Source organism: Pezoporus occidentalis, unplaced genomic scaffold (assembly GCF_034315485.1).
Source record: "Pezoporus occidentalis ecotype Australia unplaced genomic scaffold, CSIRO_AGI_Poc_V1 ctg2, whole genome shotgun sequence".
Taxonomy (NCBI): Eukaryota; Metazoa; Chordata; class Aves; order Psittaciformes; family Psittacidae; genus Pezoporus; species Pezoporus occidentalis.
Genome location: NW_026913855.1, coordinates 20011927 through 20031670, shown reverse-complemented (window position 1 = coordinate 20031670; position 19744 = coordinate 20011927). Strand labels below are relative to the sequence as shown.

The 19744-nt window shown below is 42.6% G+C and overlaps 1 protein-coding gene across 7 annotated transcripts in view; it reads right to left on the bottom strand.

Annotated features, from left to right (window-relative positions):
- Window positions 1-19744, bottom strand: part of NFATC1 (nuclear factor of activated T cells 1) — a 116582-nt gene that overhangs the window by 54398 nt on the left and 42440 nt on the right. For all 7 annotated transcript variants that reach the window (XM_062618069.1, XM_062618071.1, XM_062618073.1 and 4 more), the window contains exons 4-6: window positions 15304-15506; window positions 11972-12144; window positions 9429-9569 (exon numbers count right to left, since the gene is read on the bottom strand). In XM_062618069.1, the coding sequence (XP_062474053.1) occupies window positions 9429-9569; window positions 11972-12144; window positions 15304-15506 (517 nt within the window). The remainder of the gene's footprint in view (window positions 1-9428; window positions 9570-11971; window positions 12145-15303; window positions 15507-19744) is intronic.

Here is a 19744-nt window from a genome sequence, read left to right as displayed (position 1 = left end):
TAGTCCAGGTAATTAAAAGGAGGTACTGTGCTGACAACTGACTGATCGGGTTCATTTTGAGCCAAAATCATTGGAATGACCTGCCAGATCCTATTTTCAGCAGAATAGAAGCTGGTTATGCAATTTGTGCTTTCTGGCACCTCCCCCTATTGAAATTACTGTTGGTCTGAGGGTTTTATATTCAGTAAGTCTCAGTAATTCCAGATCTAATATACTCAACTTCCAAGTAAAACTGCAGCTTGACATCCCTGCAAAATCTCTCCAGAGCAGGCAAGTTGAACCAAGCACACCCAGCACAGCCATCCACTAGCAGTCATGACAATACTTTACTCTGTTTACATTCATGTCATCTTGTCTTCACGATTTTACTTTGCTCTGGGAACCTCTAGTAGGCTGAACCTCTGACTTTGCAGCTGAAACTGAGTAAAATATTCCTGGTCCACCTTCTTCAGTCTAATTTGCCTCATATTTTCTCAGAGACTGCTGGAGTAACAAACCTCACAGCCAGTTTAAACCAAGTTCCAAATTTTCCTTCCATTAACAATTCTTTTCCTCTACTTCTTCTGTGTGGGATGCCAACACCACCACCTGTACTATAGCTACTTCTTCTTCTTTCTCAAGATGTAAGTTTGATATAAATGCTTTCAATTCTTCCTTCTTAATTATTTTTTAAGACAAAAGTTCTTCATTTTATCTATATGGCCGCAATTTCTCATCTTCCAGAGACATCCCATTATGGCAACCCTGCATGACATTTTAGCAGAGTCTAAACAACAAGCGTTTGAGAGGCATTTTTATTTTTTTCATCTCATTGTCCTTCTCATGTCCCTTGTCTTGTTTCTCTTGTCCAGCAAGGTTGGGCTCAATCTTAGAGGTCCCTCCTCTTCTCCTCTGATTATCTGCCTTGGCATCAGTTTCCCTGCAACAAGGTATCTCTCTATTCTTCTCTTAAATGTCATTGTAGTTTCTTACACATTGCTTTTGAAGGTGCAGTCTTAGTCCCTCAACAGACCTAAAATGAACATGTTCCTCTTCCCCTAGTTCTCCCCGCTCTTCCTGTGATGCCCACCTGAGACACGAACCATCTCTTAATGACGTCAGGGAAGTAACAGAAGACAATGAATTGTGCTTTTCCAAGAGATTTAGACATTTCCCCAAAAACTAAGTACTTGGGAAGTATCCCCTTGTACTGGTTTATGTGGCAAGGTTTTGGTAGTGGTGGGGCTGCAGGGATGTCCTCTGGGAAGGTGCCAGAAGCTGCCTGCATGTTGGACAGATCCAGCTCCAGCTGGCTCCAAGATGAACCAATCGACGGCCAAACCTGAGCCCATCAGCAAACCTGGTGGCATTTCTCTGACAATGTATTTAAGAAGGGGTAAAAATGTTGTTTAACAGCTGTGAGAGGAGTGAGAATATGAAAGAGGGATCGCCCTGCAAACATTCTCCCTCCAAGGTCGGTGAAGAAGGAGGCGGAGGCCATGTTTCAGGCACTGGAGCTGAGATTCCCCTGCAGCCTGTGGAGAAGGTCACGGTGAAGCAGGCTCTCATCCTGCAGGCCATGGAGACAACCACACCAGACCAGTCATCTACTCTGCAGGCTGTGCAAAGCCCATGTTCCTGGAGCAGGCTCCTGGCAGGAGCTGTGGCCTGTGAAGAGCCCATGAAGATGCAGGCCTCCTGGCAGGAACTGCGGACATGGGGACCCACACCAGAGCAGTCTGCTCCTGAAGGACTGAACATCATGGAGATGACTCACACTGAAGCTCATGAAGGACTGTCACCCACAGGAGGAACCTAAGCTAGAGCAGGGGAAGAGTGTGGGTGCGAAGGAGCGGCAGAGAGAGGAGCTGTTATGGACTGACTGCAGCCGCATTTCGTGCTCCCCAGCACCACTCAGGGAGGAGGTAAAAGTTGGGAATGAAGGAGTGAAGTCTGACTTGGGATGGGAGGAGGGCGTAAAGGTGGGTGTTAGTTTTGTCTTTGTTTCTCACTACCCTATCCTATTTTTAATTGGTAATAAATAATCTTCCCCAAGCAGAGTCTATTTTGCCTGTGACAGTAATTGGTAAGCAATCACCCTGTCTTTATCTTGACCCATGAGCTTCTTCATCCTATTTTCTGCCCCCTGTCCTGCTGAGGAGGGGGAGTGAGAGAGCAGCTTGGTGGGTATCTGGCAGCCACAGAAGGTCAACCCACTCTTTTCCCCTCCCGTCTTTAGGCACTGATTGCTTCATTAGACTCTCAGTGCTCTGGTAAGGGCTGTAAATTCCTGTGTGTTTGGACAGAGCGTTCTACTGGAACAGTAACAGTAAAAACTATCTGAAAACTTGTGATAGTTATAAAAGTTCAGAGACAAAGGTCTGATTGCACAGATAGGGCTTCTTGAAGTCACTTAGTCTGGCAAAGACATGAAAAGACAAATTTCAAGCATTCAGTCACAGTTTCTGTAATAATTAAAAATTTACAGGATTACTCAGACAAGTGACTTTTAGCTAGAGACCATATGGTTATTCCTTATTTCTCTGTTGTCCACAGTAAGTATCTGTGATTGATTGATCTCATTCTTCACCGTGAGAGCAACACCCTGGATGAGGCTCGTTGCCACTGATACCACCTCATGCATATGGCTGCTGTCCCATTCTGTCTTCACCATTCCCTAGACTAAACAGCCAGGAAAAACTGAAATGTGCTGACATTTCCTACAAGCTACATCACTCCTCGTGCATGCGTGTGAAAGGGTTCCACCATCAAATGACTCCACCATTTGATGACATTACTTGCCCAAGGATATCTATTTCTGGGCAGTGGCCAGAAACCCCTTCAGCTATCAATACACCTCTAGGAAATAGGTTCAAGTGACCTTCACATGAACTCTGTGCTCCCAACTTGTATGCCTTTGCAATTTCCAGTTTATCTAGTTTCCAGGATTTTTAGCCTCACTGCGCATGAGTCAATGTGCAACCACTCACTGCCAACTGGAACGTGTGTCCTGGACTCAGATAAACAGACAGATAAAGACAAAATTACGTAGTATCTGTCCATCTGACTAGAGGGGGAAAGGGAGTTCTGCCACTTGCTTATTTATTATGTGAGCTACAGTATGATTACCAGTGTGAAACATGACACCTTTTTGGCCAGTTGCCCCCCAAACTGTGACTGCTACTGGCCATGGAAAGAGCAATGGAAAGATCTCTGAGAATGTAAGATCTTTTACCAAAGGGAGCTCTGCCAAGGCTCAGGTCACCCGTCTCCCCATCACATCACGTCAAAACAGACTCCAAACCCTGAGCTCCAAAGTGTAGCTGAGTCAAACCAAGAAGCCCACATGCTTCCCTAATGCATCTGTTCCATCCACACGCCAATCAAATGTTTCATGAACATATCCTTTTCCAGAACTTTTTATAAGTTTTCCTGAAGCTAAAATACTGCACTTGAGCTACCTGCTATACACAGCAAGGTATCTTTTGCTCACACAACATGGGGGAAACAAAACTGAGTTTCTCAAACTGACATTTGTACCTTAAAGCAGCAACTGATAGTAATCTTTGCCAGAGACAGTGATATTTGAGAGGAACAAAAAACCTGTGAAACACTTAAATTCGTCCAGCTTCCTTCTTTTCCATATCATATTTACTTTGCGCAAACATTTGGCTGACCACTGTTGACCACATGTCTAATGGGAGGCAAACGGTAAGTTTTCCCATCTGAAATACTTACAGAAAAGAGTGATTACCTTTGGCATAAACACAAAAAAAATTTAGTGATTTCACTCAGCTATCTTTCATCTACTCTCGTACAACCATTATCATGCCACATCAGCACCTTCATGTTCTAAATGCAAAACCTGCTCCAGCAGAGAAAACGAACAGTTTTGATACAAAAATCCATTTAACAAAATAAAAACAGCAGAATGAACACTTTGAAGCAGTAACTAACTCTTAAGAACCCCATTTGACAGTATTAAAAAAGAGAATATTCCCTGGAGGAAGCATTGCTTAGATGTTGTTTACTTCTCTGTCTGTTGGGAACTTGAGTTTCAAATGCTTTGAGCGTAATAACTGATGATATTATGCAGTTAGGTTACAAAGTGCGTAGGTGTTAGGATCACTGTCGATTTGAAGGTTGAGTAATTAACAATATGTTCAAAACCCCTGAAGCCTGTAAGCCTGGTGTTACTCAGAGATACAGCATTACACATCATGAGCTCCATTAATATCCATCAAAGAGAGCAATACACCTTGAGGGAGGGGCATGTGTCACAAGAAAGCTCAAAGGCACGTCTTTGACCAGGACAAAATGGCCTTCAACTTTAACAACTCAGAATCAGAATTTCAAAGTCAGTGTTATTCGAGAAGCTATTCCTGCAGTGAAGTTGGGTGTTACATCTCTACCTTTTTGCTCTTTAAAACTTTGCCTTGACCTCTGGTCACTAAGCACAAAACCAGAGAAATGGGTTTGGAGCTCTAACTTAACTAGAGGAAACTCAACTGAATGACAACTAGTAACAACACACTAAATAGCTATTTCTTCCCATAGCTTGCAACTTGCTAATAATGAAAACTTCAGTCAGTTTAACCTGATCTCTTAGGTATGTCTAGACTTGGCCAAATCCATGAAGTTCAGAAATACATGAGCTAGTTCCAGCGCCAAAACCATTCTAGCTATAGGAGCAAGGAGCAATTTTTGAGCAAGGAGCAATTTTTGAGCAAGGAGTGATTTTCAGGGTAGATTAACTCTTTAAGATCTTAGTGTGAGACTCTAAATCCCAAAACATCCTGGACAACTCTGCAAAATCCTATGGCTTGCCAACAAGACATACCCACAATGTTCCTGTGCTTTGGTGCTAGGGGTATTTGCTTTGTGTTTTATCAGTAAGCTTTCATTTGTCGGTTACAGGAAACACTTTGTGAACTGAGTGAAACTAGGATTTTTCCACCACACTTATTTTATAGATCACTAATCATAATCTGATACACCAGCAGCCAAAAGTCTGGTCATTTCTGTTAGGCTTTTGAGCTGCTTTGTGTTCAGTAACTCACATTAGCTTTGAGAAACTAGCTTTGAAAACAATACACAGTTTGCAGAAGCTGTTACCAAAAAAAGGCAGCTAACAGATATATAGTCCTTAAAACATACTCTACAAATACCTCTGCATTTTCTAAACTTCCCTCAAGATTTTTATGTCGTGGTACATTTATAATCTAGAAACAAAATAAGAAGTTTCAAAAATATAAGTAATTAAATCAATGTCTTTTATTAGAATTCCAGATCACGATCTGTGCTCTTGCAGATGCGTTAGAAAGGAAACATTTTGTCCCTCCTAGCCCAACACCTCCTCCCACAGCTAACAAACATCAGCTTCACTTCACCTACTGTTGTAACTAAAATGCACACCTTGCCTGTACAGCAAATACCTGCCTACAGACATCAAGGACCCTTGCTGGTAAGAAGTTGCAGACTTTTATATGTTTTAGAAAGTACTAATTCTTTTGATGACAAACAGATTAGTACTGGATGTCCTAAACCTACCACCCAACAACCATGACACGCAATCTCACAAGACCCTTTTGAAACTCAGGAACAGAAAAGCATGACTACAAAGACAGAAAGTGAAAGAAGGTAAGAAAAACAATTATTAGTGTCATCATGGAACTCCCCAGTATAAGGAAATCCTGAATTTAAGAAAGTGAACCTCTCAAAGCACATTCACCATTGACATTTTTACTACCACTAGGTTTCTCGGACACTCGTTTGATATCATCGTTCATCACTGGAAAATATGGTCTGATGGGCAAGCAATAAAACATTGACCAAAATCCTGTAAAATAAGGACTCGTTTCAACATGAGAACTTTTTTATGGTACTGTAAAAGGCTTGAGCAAATTTTAGTCCACTTCTGAACAGACTCATTTATCCAAAGGGTTGCCTTTTGCCCGAGTGCTAGACCACACTGTGAGGGGTTCTCTTTTCAGGGGAGGTCTTCACAGTGCTCCTCCCATGTCCTTTTAGTGTGTCCGGCCTCCATCTCTCAGCCGTCTTATTCCTCTGTGACATGCAGAGTCACAGGGCTGCAACCTTATGTCCTGTTCTGTTTCATATGCTTCTTGGCTAAAAAAGCAGGCAGTAAGGGGTTAAGCTGAAAGCACCAAGCTGCTGCCTCCCCGGCTGAAGGATTGATTTGATCATTCTTCAGGGATTCCCTCTTGTATGAGTCACTACACAGACTGACTCCCCACGCAAGGAGGCCAGGATAATGCCATTCCTCCAGAGACCAGAACAGCTGAGGGCTAGCCCTGAAGATGGAGAGCTTGGAACTTGTGCTTCAAAAAACATTCAGCAGGCCACAATGCACTCAGCAGACTTAAAGAAATTATTAAGACAGAAAGGAGGGGGAAAAGAGCAAACAAAAAGTGTTTGCAAACTCTGCATTAAGCAATTAAGTATGCAGATTAGCATGAATTAGATGAGCTTCCAGAGACTGCCTCCTGGTCTGGGGACTCTGCCTGAGTGGGGACTCATGAGCTCATGCAGTATAATATTTAAATTTTATATAAAAGGTATGTTCTCTTCATGAGTGCAGTGATTCCTATGATCTATTACTTTGTAACAGCTGTGTTTGGCTGCTACCCACTAGGAACGTGATTAACATTTCGAAATCAAAAACAAAAGCAGCAAAACTAATGAATGTCTCCAGCTAATCACAGAAGTTCATAACTAGCTTTCTAAGGGAAAGAGAAACTATGTTGGTGTTCCAGTTCTTGACCTACTTTAATAGATGTACAATAGCTGAAAGGAAAAAAACCACTGTGCTGATTTACAAAAGTGAAGGTTGCTAATACTTGTTCATTTTACATTAAATACCCTGCTCAAAAATGGAGCTGGAGCAGTCTGCCACTAAGATAGCGATGCATCGTGCTCAATTGCTTTTAATGCACTGAGCTGTGTTTGCCAGTGTAGCCCATAACTTGTCACAGAAGCCCTAGAAATTGCTCAGCCTGGATCAGCCAGCAACTTAGCTTTTTGTGTGCCATTCCTAGTGACACAACTGCAGCTCCTGCAGATGCTGAACACTCTCGACTTTGAAGGCACAGCTCCTGCACTGTACCTCCATGAGTCAGTATAGCCCTGCAACGGCAACAAATCTACCATTAGACTACTAAAAACAGGCAGGCCAGTTTCAAATCAGACCTCTCAGTACTGGCTTAATGATTTTGATTACTCTTCAATGATAGCAGCTCACTGACTGACTTCTGGTCCATCCTGTCAACCCATATACCCAAGAGTTTTTCAGGGTGACAGCAAGTCCTTTCAACCACTTTCTTCCTCATCAGTACACACAGTGTGTGCAGCAGTACACTCCATCTTTTTCACAGTGTTAAGAAAATGTCACTTATATAAATTATTTTCTATCTTTATGCTGTCTTTGGGCAGCTTCAAATTCCTTTTGCTCAAGGGAGGTATCTGTCTGGTTAAGAAGTACAAGACTGGCTCTATTTTGCATTTTTGTAATTTAAAACTATAGAGTGAACTTCTGCATTTGGTGTACTTAGTCCTAAGGGCGACAGTGTCCAAATCCACACTGTGCTACCTGCTGGTGAGTGATTCAACTTAATAAAGGAAGAGGAGAGAATGTACCTCTGAAGGAAAGCACACATTAACATGGTTTCCTTCCTGTAATGAGACAGATCGAGGACTTTGCTCCTGACATGTCACACTAACCCACTTCTGTGCAGCAAAGAAAGTTTAAATATAAAATAGACAGTCACATTCTTCCCTCCCCTCATGCCACGTAGAGTAGAGTTCAGATGATTTTAATCGCAATATCACCTTCTTTCCTTTTTTTGTTTAAATTTCATAAGAAACAAAAACAGTGTTCTGCTAATCTCACAGCCACAGCCCAGCTGTGTAGTACTTGGCGGTCACAGGAATGGTGCTGACTGGCTCTCAGTCACCTCTGCCCCATGTGCACTTATGGTGACTGAAATCTCACCAAACCAGGACTCTGCTGGTGAACTTCAGGGAATTCTTCTGCTCTTCCTCTGAGCTCACTGAGCCCAAAGACTTGGATGCCTTTGCCTCCATAACCTCCCCTGCTCACCCTGGCATCCCTTTCTGCTTCCTGCACTGCTGGTGGGGGCCACGGGGAGGAGAACTGTGTGGGAACCTCACGGAAATGAAGGGTTAAATGGGCTCAGTGTCAAAGCCAATGCTGGCTGCCTGAGGAGCTCCCAAGACTGTTTAAAGTTCAGAGGGGTTTCAGCTGGCAGCTGAGGAATCCATGGCTTGTGCCAGCGCCACGGAAACCCTTTCCAAAACAAGACTCAAAACTACCCGTAATGATCTTGTTTCAGAGCCTGACTTTGACTCACAGCTCTGCTCCTACCACCTTTTCCCACGGGGGGCATTCACATTATGCACTTTCACCCTGTGACCTACTGCTCCTGCACACATCCCACCACTCATGCAGACACCTCCTGCTCCAGCCCCAGCTCCCACCCCATGATGTTTGACCTGCTTCAGCCTGGCCTGGAACCCTTTCGCAGGAGGAACAGCCACAACACCAATGCACTGCAGAAGCAGCACTGGGTGAGGAGGTGTCAATTGTGTCCAGTCCTCCTCCAGTCCTCAAAGTAAGACAGAAACACCCTTTAAATGAATGCATGTGCACTGCAAGGCCTCCTCAGACATCAGCTTGTAAATGCCACCAGTCTTGAATGCCACAGAAGGAAACACAGGTATGTACACACACTCCACCAGCAGCAGCTCCACTCCTTCTTCCACAAATTACAGAGATTTAGCATGAGGTACCATCTTGCAGGTTTTATGGGGACATTCACTAGAGACTGTAGCGATAGGACAAGGAGTAACAGGTTAAAACTTAAACAGGGGAAGTTTAGACTGGACATAAGGAGGAAATTCTTTCCTGTTAGGGTGGTGAGGCACTGGAATAGGTTGCCCAGGGAGGCTGTGAGTGCTCCATCCCTGGCAGTGTTCAAGACCAGGTTGGACGAGGCTTTGGGTGACATGGTTTAGTGTGAGGTGTCCCTGCCCATGGCAGGGGGGTTGGAACTAGATGATCTTAAGGTCCTTTCCAACCCTAACTATTCTATGATTCTATGATTCTATGCCATTAGAGACTTCGAACTCCTTTCACAGATCTTATGGGGTACAGCCACAGTTTGCTACAAAAACAAATGCCAAACATTGACTTTCAATGTCGCTATTGTCTACCTGTAACTACACCTGCCATAGTGTGAACCTCAGCATAAGGCACAGCTCGCATCGCTTTCACAGCTTTGCCCTGTGACATGGAAAACATATTATGTGCAGAAGAAAATGTCATTACCATATTTATGCTTTCATCATTTGGCAGAGATTTTAAAACTGAGGAGAAAAGGCAGACTGGAGTCTAGATTGAAAAGACATACCTGGTGCTTTCTCCACAAAGATGACTTTGGAATCTTGCAGAAAGTTATGGCCAGTCAGTATCATTTTTTTCCCTCCAATAACAGGAAAGCTGTCTGTACTTTGCTTCTCCACCAGAGGCAGTTCTTGGGCAGATCTCTGAGCTGGAGAGTTATAAAGGAGATTTAAAAAAATAGTAAAAAAGCAAACACAATCACACAAAAATAAGTAAATACTGCATTATTAAGTAACCTAATGCCTACCCTTATAAGATAAGCTCACTTTGATATAGAAATAAAGAAAGGTCAGAAAGTTTGCAGGAAATACGGCTGGTTTTCAAATGCCTTGATCATAAACAATAAGGTTATCAAACATAGCAGTACAGATTCAAAAGGCTCACAAAGGTGTTTTAAAACTTAGCTTCATCTGTACTATATCAAAAAGTGCATTTTTAATGAAACTCATTTCTTTTAAATAGTTTTATTTTATGTAATCTATATGTGCCATGTGTTTGTAAGAAACACGTGACAAAATAGACCATCCATGTCCAAAATGCGTTGTCAGTTCTGCAAACTGTCTTGCAGCAGCAGCAGCAGCAGCCATGCGTATCACAGTCCAGCAGAAGCTCACAGTTTAGAGAGCATATTTCCATCAGAACTTGAGCGCCAAAGCACTCGTGGATCCATGCAAACAGGATCTGGTATTCTCGTGGCACATATTTTATCCCCCCCAACTGGGACACAAGAGTGAGCATGGCTGTGCTTCAAGGAATGACGTGACATTTTATCCAGATTACATGGTTCCTCCTGGTGTCACATGCACTAAGAGATGCATGAAGTTTTTGACCTCAGCTTGTTCCACATTCTGCACTGGAAATAACACTAGCCCTTATTTTTTCTCCTGCTTTCCACTCCTCCAGTAGGAATGTACCATGCATTTGCTCATTACACAACCCTCAGAACTGCAGTCCAATGATACAAACCCAAACTTCATATTTAGTGTCTTCCTGAGCTTGGCATCCTTGCACAGACCAGCTCAGGATGCATTCAATTTGTGCCTTATCCTGCTATATAGCAACTGAAAAGCTCTCATCAGCTTCAACAGGACCAGGATGAAACCATGATTCATCACATATTCTTGCTTTGCCTGTTAGCCTAGAACTTGCCCTTGAATAAGAAACAAAGGGGAAATTATTCATTTCATATATATCCTGGACATAAGACAGGGCTTTCTGCCAGTCTACCTGATAAGAAATTTAACTTCCTATTCCTATACCTATATATTCCTATAGATAAGGCAGCTCTGCTATTCTTCAGAAATAACTAGGCTTATATTAATACAAGTCCTTTCCCATTGCCAATGCTCATTTGTTTATCTAAACGAGTTTCAGTGAAGGAGAGAAGCTATCACTGTTCATCTAACAGCACTACCCTTTCCTATGATTTCTGCTTCTCTTGCAGACTCGGACTACTAGAGGGGCAGTGGTGCTACCCCAAGCAAAAGGAAGGAGTACTGTCACTGGTCTAAAAGTATGTCACCGATGCCACAGCTTTTGCAAGAGGAATTCAGGGCTGCTCTTTCCAGCAGCCTCACTATTAATGACCCATGTCTCCAAGAGATCAAATACTGCCAGACATGTTGTGTGGGACTCTAGACTGGCAATGATGCATGGACAAGTGCAGACACAACCTTCTAGCATGTGTGGAGATAGGGATGATCAAGGCTTCCTTCCTATGCTCTCTGCTCTCCCACCCAGGGCTCACCCCCCAACATACCTGCCAGATGCTAAGTCAATCCCTACCTGGTGGCATCAGAAATATCTACTTTATGTAATCCAAAAAAACCTTAAAAACCTGTTTCAGTCCATCCAGCTGAACAAATTACCATTAGGACTTGGACTGAAATTCAGTTTTCACCACTTCTGCTGGAATGTTAAAGCTGCATAAAGCAAATAGGTTTTGTTTTGTGTGTGGGAGGCTGACGAGGCTTACAAAGCAAGAATGATCTACGTGTCCTTGGAGGGTGCTCCAGCGCATCTGATGAAAAGCAGTCTGCTCAATCAAAGAGATCCCAGTGCAGAAACCTTGTTTCTGGAGGTTTTCTGAAGCTGCAAGCAGCTTGTGCCAGTGTGTCAGCTTTACTATACTGCTAGCTCCTCATCAAAGGGGTTGGGGTTTCATTTACTGGTTTTTGCTTTAGGATGGAGAGACAAGAGAATTAATAGGACATGATGGCTGTTTTCCAAAACTCCTACAGCAATTGCCTATGTGACAGGGAGTCACCAAAAAGGAAAAAAAAGAGCCTTGTCACTCCCAGGTCTACTATTAGTTAAAGTGCCCCCTAGGTTTAAGCACATTGTTTCCTATAAAAATCAACGCACAAAGCTCCGCTTTCTGTTCTAAGACACAGGTATTTACTCTTCAACAGAAACCATGTGCTTTTGAAGAGAAAATGCAGCTTCACTGACTAGACAGGTAAAGCAAAATCAACGCGTAGCATGCCAGTGGACAAAGACGGCATTTGGGGTGGCACAATGCCAAGAACAAGGATGTTTGTTGCTACTTACAGCACTCAATGGGGTTGGAAGCTACTTGCAAGGAGAGGGTCCTTCCATTGGCTTGTGGAATATGAACCCTGAAGACCAGCCGAACGCGCGTGTTCTTCCGACCAATATCTGTCTCTCCCTTGCGCAGCTCGATGTCCGAGTTTCGGAGCTTTAATATCCCAGCACAGTCAATGCTATCCAAGAAGAAACACAGAGCAATTAATTTCATTTCAAGCAGACTTCAGGAAGATACGAACCTGCAGTATCTTCCCTCTCTCATACATTCTTAAAATCTGAGTCAGGTGTGACCCAAGGACTGGGCTGAACACATCAGACTTTGTTAAGTCTAGTTGTTGCATCCACAGGTATCTAAATTGGGGTTATCTGTAGTAAAACGTAGTGGCTGCTGTTAGGCACATGAATTTTTGATATGACTTCAGCTCCCAGAGGAAGAAAATCTAAAAGATTCTTTCTCCCTAACACATCCTGTAAGAATGGAGCTTACAGATTAACCAAAGCCCAAAGAAACAGCAAGACTAGAAAGTCAACGGGATGAGATGGAGGCACACAAAGTATTACTAACCTAAAACACAGGCTTGCTTATAATTTCACTTGTTACAGCTAATCTGGAGAGAAATCTGACATGATTTTTATTCTAGGGCAAAGTCCTGAAAATGCTTATTAATGAGCACACCTCTTTCCAAGGTCAGTTCTACTGTCAATTTGTATTTGAATAAGCTGGAAATACTTCCAAGCTGAGTGATGAGCTAAAATTCTGCTTGAAAAAAAACCCTAAACTTACAGTCCTCCCTCCACATTAGGGGAAAAACATGCTTTTCATCAGCTAGAACTATTACTGTTTCTGACCTCTCTCTCCTTTCTTTTGTTTTTTTTTTTTCTGGATGAGTTTAGAAGTCAGGATTTTTGTCAACGCAAATTTCAATAGAGAAAGTTCCCAGAACAAAAGATACATAAACATACACACTGAAAAAACCACTGCAAAAATACCTCTGCTTTGGCTGTGACTACAAAGCCTACATGGCAATTTCTTTTGGGTACTGGTCTCTGGCATGCATTTTATTACACTGAATATGCATAGTTTAATTTTATTTTGCATTCAAAGAGTTTAATTCCCCCTCCAGACCTTTGAAGCTCTGTTCTGAAGCAAACTGCAAACAAGAACTATGGCAACATGGTTTTGATCTGCATTTTTTCTAAAATATGCATTTCAGACTAACAAAAAGGCCCTTGCTGATACAATCAAAGAAACTAATAAAAGTATTAAAGCTTCTCAAAACCAAACATATTAGGAGGTGAAGCCGTAAGAATTATGGAATACTTGTATGGATGTCAAAATTCTACACAAAGATGCATGACATACGGAATAAACAGTGTGCTTCTCAATATTCTCTCTCCCATATCAACATTTGTAAAATAAAGAAAAAATACTTAATCACAATTAGTTCAGAGCCAGTAAAGTTCAGAGGAGAAGCAGCATTTAAATTCAGGCTTGTAAAGTCATGGACATTAAAATCTAAAGTCAGTGGGAGTAACTAAATGCACAAAAGTTTAAACGTGCAGATGAGCTTCAGGGTTTCACTGAATCAAGGCCTGAATACATAAAGTATGTGTGAGAAAAGTCCTTGGCTCCAGATTTCAACTCATTGTTAGTGCTACATGAGGTTTTAGACTACTGACGTGTAAGGAGTACATATGCCAAAGCATTGTTTGTGGTTCTTGAGAAAGCACTACTACAATCTGGCATGCATATCATGAAAATATTCAGCTTGGCTCCCACACTGTGTAACTACCTTTATTCTAGGGAGAAAGATGATTGAACCAGCAATAATGTTCCTAGGAGGCCAAAAATGTGATTCAAACTGGATAAATAAAAGGCCAAATAAATATGGTGTGGATACAAATTAGCGAAATTTCAATAACCTCAATGGAGTTGTGCCAGCTTAGGACAACAGCAAATGAGGCCAATAATTCTGCAGGCTTGTCATGGCTTTTAACGCAGTGCACTGACAAGAAGTCCTCAGGTCTTGAGTGATCACCCTAAGCCCAGCTGGCAATGCAGCTAAACACATTCTAGCTCTTCTTATTTACATGAGGTGCTCCAGGGCATGTTGTACATGACACTGCAAACCAGCTTCTAATAACCACTATGTGTGGAAGGACTTCAGGTGTCTGACACCATTTTTCACTTTGTTAAGGTGTGGAAAACTGTATGAATAACAAGGAGTGAAATTGTGATTTTAGTAAGCTCCCTGGGATCTTCCTGTGGTATTCGGTTTGGTGGTGCCAGGATATCTTGCTTGCCCTTTATCTGCCTACTTACCTTTCTATCTCCCTATATATGCACACAAAGGTGCATGTATTTATATATAAGTATGAATACGTTCACATTTATACATGCACTGAGAGTTGTACATGCATTCAAGCGCACACAAATTTCTCCCAAGGTGGACACTTCAGATAAGCACTAGGATCATTTCAGTGAGGGGGAAGACAATTCAGATAAGGGCTGGGAGCATCTGAACAAAGCAGGCAGAAAGGATGGGATTAAACAATGTGGAGGCTTTCATGTAGGTCATACACACAGAGGGATATTTGAACTGTTATATACTGAATCCTATAATGAAATATACCTGAGTGTAATGGACTTACAAAACCCTTCCTACCATTCAGACTGCTACCAATTCAGAGATCCTAAGACACCCCTGCCTGGTTTTCTGCATAGGACTCAACTTACTCCAGTTTAATAACTTCAGTCTGCAAAATGAATCACCTTTACTCATCTTCTTAGTTCTAGAAACTTTGCTTCTAAACAGATGTAATGAAAAATACTGCTGATTTTTATTACGTAAGAAATAAGAGGGGATTTATTAGTCTAAAAAAGTACTCCAGGGTACTCGGTAATGCTAAGAGTTTCCTTTGACATCCAAAGATAAATTTTAATAGGCCCTGTTCCTTGTGCTAGTGCGTATAGGAGCAAGAGGTGTCATATTTAGAAACTAAATGCAGGAGCTGAGGTAGGAGATATTTACAGCTTGGTAACTGAGATACTTATTTTAAATGGCAAATAGGCACATTGGCTGAAACTTTAGAATGAAAGCAATCAGTTGTCATAAATATTTGTGAACTTCTTTTAGTTGTTAAGCTGATTAGGGGCAATTTGTCCTGGCAAAGTCGTGAAAACCTACTATTAGTGAAAGACCTTTAAAACATAAATAAAAAAATATAGGAAAAGGAAAACTGTGTACAAAACCCCCTCAAAACAACACCGAAGAAATCAAGGGAGGCAACCAAAAGGAAACTGCTAGGAGTCAGGTATGGTGCCTGGGTCTTACATTGCTCTCATGTTGTTCTCTGGAAGAAGAGGAATTTCCAGGACTTTGGTGTTGGAAAGTATTGTTTCATGGCTGGTGGTGGAAACGGTCTTCCCAGTGATTCGATGAACCTGGTAGAAAGCATGGGGTCGCAGCAGGCGGTCGTCTGCAGTCCCAATGAACAGCTGTAGCGTGAGCGGCTCGCTTTCTAAGTAACCATGTAGCTGGCAAGAGAACAGAAAACGCCCACTGAGCACCATGCACATAAACTGCTAGGAATCAATTAAATTTTTATAAGCAGGAGAGCCTAATTCAAGGAGAGAACTTGTGACAGGTGCTATGTGTTAAGTTCCCCCCTCCCATTTTTCCTGTAATGTAATATTGGTACAATAAAAAGGCGCACTCAGAAAATGTCTCATTATCCTAAAGGACCTGAGGCACTTTAGATGGGGTGAGCTTGTGAGCATTCCTGCCACATCCACAGAACACCCTGCATTAATTCTGCTGTGGTGTTCAGCAAAAAAACACAATGAACTCAATGTTCCCTCCCGCTACTGAGGGTGGCAAGACCAACAGTGTCTGCAAGTGGAAAGGACACACAGCTCATCCATCCCTGAGCTTCCCAGGTGATCCCTCATGTAGCAGCAGGTTGCTGTTCATGACACGTCCCCTCATTAACTGATTTTTATGCTGGTAAATACCTCCTGGGACAGTGTGGAGATAGATCACATATACACAAGTAGTAGCTCACCATGTGTGTCAAATTCTTGTTATAATCGCACAAAAATCTCATTGAAGCTACTGGGCCTGACTTGAACCTCATCCATGTTACAGTGACCACGCTGATGACAACAAGAGTTATTTCTGCCACAGGCTGGGGAGGGAGCAATAGCAAAGTCTGACCTCATCCCCACGATCTTCTGAAGAAGCTGCTCTGGGTTCACACTGCTGCAAAGGAGACCACGGGTGGAGCTCTCTGGGGACAGCTCCAACCTCTGCTTAACATTGCTGCCTGATGCGGGGAAATGAGTCTCACAAATACAGTTATCTTGCAGTAGTTAGCTACAAAGCCTCATCCCAGGGGAAGGGAGGATCCAGCAACTATAGGAGAGGGGAGCCCAGGAACGGCATCTGTCCCAGGAGATGCACCATCAGAGAGCGAACCTGCTCACTGCATTTCAGGTTTAGTTTCCCCTGTGAACAATTCACATGGATCTGGGCATGAGATATGCACTATTGCAGCACCATCACTAATCTGATAGCTCAAGATTAGACCACTGACCATAATTTGATGAGGAGCAACATTTTTGATGTATGGTGCATGCAAGTTCAAAGCTGAATAAAGCTGAAAGCAAGCGGTGAAACCCACATCATACGTTGTTGGTATTTGTGTTTTGCTTGCTTTCACTCTCCTTAAATCTTATAAAGTAATTTGTGGCTTCATAGTAACTTAAGAACTATCTCTCCAGGGTGTTTTACCATTTGACAGCAAAAAAAGTCACTTTTGCTCCTTGAGCACTGCAAGATTCTGATGAGTGCAAGCACAGGCACGAAGCCTTCCCACGGCTATCAGACATGCTGATGGCAACAGGAATGCCTAAAGGCAATGTTTCAGATACTACAGTGACCAATGCATGAGAAAGGAAGGACACAGACACATCTTCCATCACTAACTGGGTGTACTGCAGATTTTTCATCCCACACTTTGGTGAGAAGAGCAAGGAGAAAACCAGAAGTGATTTAATTTGTTTGATTTAGTGCAGCAAGTTTTACATCCTTACCTAAAGCACATGGATATTGGCAGGATGCAGGGACAGGAAGAGGAGACTCATTTCCAGCACCACAGTATTTTATCAGCTCTACACTGCTGGGACACCACACAAAGGCAGCTCAGTGCCTGGGGGTTGTGATATGATATGGGGGGGGGGGGTCCAAACCAGCATTGTCAAATTGAAAACACATTAGAGGCAATTTGAAAATCTGCGGTATTGGCAAAACAGTGGAGAGAGAAAAGCAGAGCCAAGCATGCACGCTGCCTTCAGCAGGGTGCCGTGGGCTACAAGCCTCAGCTCACCCCTACACGGAACATGCCTCCTACAACCCTTGACATCAACACCAGTGCCACACTGCAAAAAAAGGGTTTTCTGGCTTTAACCCCCATAGGGTGATCACAGCCAGCAGGTGATCACAGGCACGGTCCTGGCACAGCAGGCAGCACAAGGGAACCATTGTCCCACTCACCACCACCTGTCCCCCCACCTCGCAGAGTGACCTGGATTCAGCCTGGGCTGATCTCAGCCCACCAGACCCTCAATGGCAAAGATGAGGTGACGGAGGAGACACAAGGTATCGTGGGGTATTTTTGATCAAGAGAGGCATGCAGGTTTGCAGGGGAGGAAAGTAAGACAGTGTGACACACCAAATGATTAAATTTCTATGTATTAACAGCGGTCACTTCTCCAACTCGTCATGGATGGTGCTTTTTATGGAGAGTGTAAAATTAAAACAAACACATATTGAATTACAAGGCCGCTTAAAAAGTAAAAATAGACTAGCGAGTAACTCAAACCCCAATTCAGCAAAAGCAGAATCACACACCAAGGTACCCATATGTTTTACTGAATCCAGGCAAAGGGGTAAATAAATGTTGGTCTTGCATTGGGTTCTGCTATTTCAGGCTTTATCTTTAAATCTGAACTCAGCTGCTGCTGTATCTCATAACCTACTGCTGAGTCTCAGCTTGTGCTTTTCCCACAGGTTTCCTATCAGGAGGCAACTGAACACCCCAAGTCCTCTGCTTTGCACACCTGCCCTTCCATGATTAGCATTCGCATGCTGGAAAATAAATAATAAGATCTCAGATGCATTGTTTTTTTAAGGGCTGTGAATTTCAAACTAAATTTATGTTTGTTTGGTTTTTTTTTTAAAGGCCTTGGTATACATACAAGGCCAGGCTGGACAGGGCTTTGAACAATATGGTCTGGTGGAAGGTGTCTCGGTCCATGGCAGGGGGTTAAAACTGGATGAGCTTTAGGTCCCTTCCAACCCAAGCCAGTCTATGATTCTACGATACAGCTGTGCTGAGCTTTGCTTTGGATCCATTACGCACAGTTACTTACTCCCTGACAGCTACTTTTGCACCTGAAGACAAGTAGTGACTACAGCACTGAACAAACATGAGTTTTCAAGAGCTGGGAACTGTCAAAACATCCAGAAAGACTAATGTAATCATTATACAGTGGCTTTTACTGCCCTCAAAACAGGAAAAATCCACATTCATGTCACCTCAAGTTTTATGTTGTATTCTGCGGTAGGAGGTATCTGATTTCTGACATGTATTTCCCTTTCACTTTTACCCATTGCATCACATTATTTACTTTTATATTGTGTCACACAATCAGGTATGCCAACAGAAGCAATAAAAGAAAACGATGCAAGGATTACCATTTAAAGGGGCACCTACTGTGAATGACTAATTTTAGAGTATGCACCCAGCCCATGATTTCTGTGACAGACAGTGTTGAGCTTTGGGAGTTCTCAGCATGCTGTAGGTGTCTGGAAAACATGCAGCATTTTGCTTACACCCAGCTGGAACATCAAGAATATTTTGTGGCTCCCTCAAAATACAGGAAAGTGGCATTGCTCTCCCATTGTTCAGCAAGACAATGAGAGGAGCAGTGGAAGCAAAGCAGGGCAAGGGGGATATTCAACAAGACATGTAGAACGGGACAGGGTGAAAGGGGAACTGAGTAGTTTTCTTGGTGAGGAAAGATCTTGCACATTCACATCCATGCATATTTTCCACGAATGCTCTGGAATACTGTACTCGGTGGTATAATGATTCTGTTTCCTGGCGTATGACATGGGATGCATGCGTCAGGCACCCTATTTTTATCTTTTCTCTGTGTAACACAGTCCGAAGTTCTCTTAATAACTCAGTGGCTGAGTACGGGTGACAAAGGCTGCTCTTTGCTACAGCCTTCATAGTAAAGGATATGCATTTCCTATCAAGCACTGCTTTGCTTGGCAATATGTAGATCCAAGTGGAAAGAGCTGTACTTTCCCCTGCTGTGAAAGTTCAAAAGGATTTAGCTTCTAATAAGGATCAAGTGCATGATATTTTTGAATGAGTTTTCCTTCCCAAATAAAGGTGAGGATACCACAATCACCTGATTTAGTACAAAGGAAAGATGCAGACTAAACTTAAGTATGCAGTAAGGCCTCTGTGACCGGTGTTTTGGTTTTGAAATGAAAGTAGGTCATATTCTCTTGTTCTGACTGACCACTGACTACTGTGCTCTCCTTTTTGAGCAACACTGTTAAAAACACTTGAACTGGTCTCAAATGGTATTTGCATTTATATTGTCTGAAGCTGCTAAGATCAAAATCAGACTTAATTGTGGGCCTGTTTTACACTCCTCTAATTCTATCAAACGCAATGCAGTCACTGCTAATTAACACC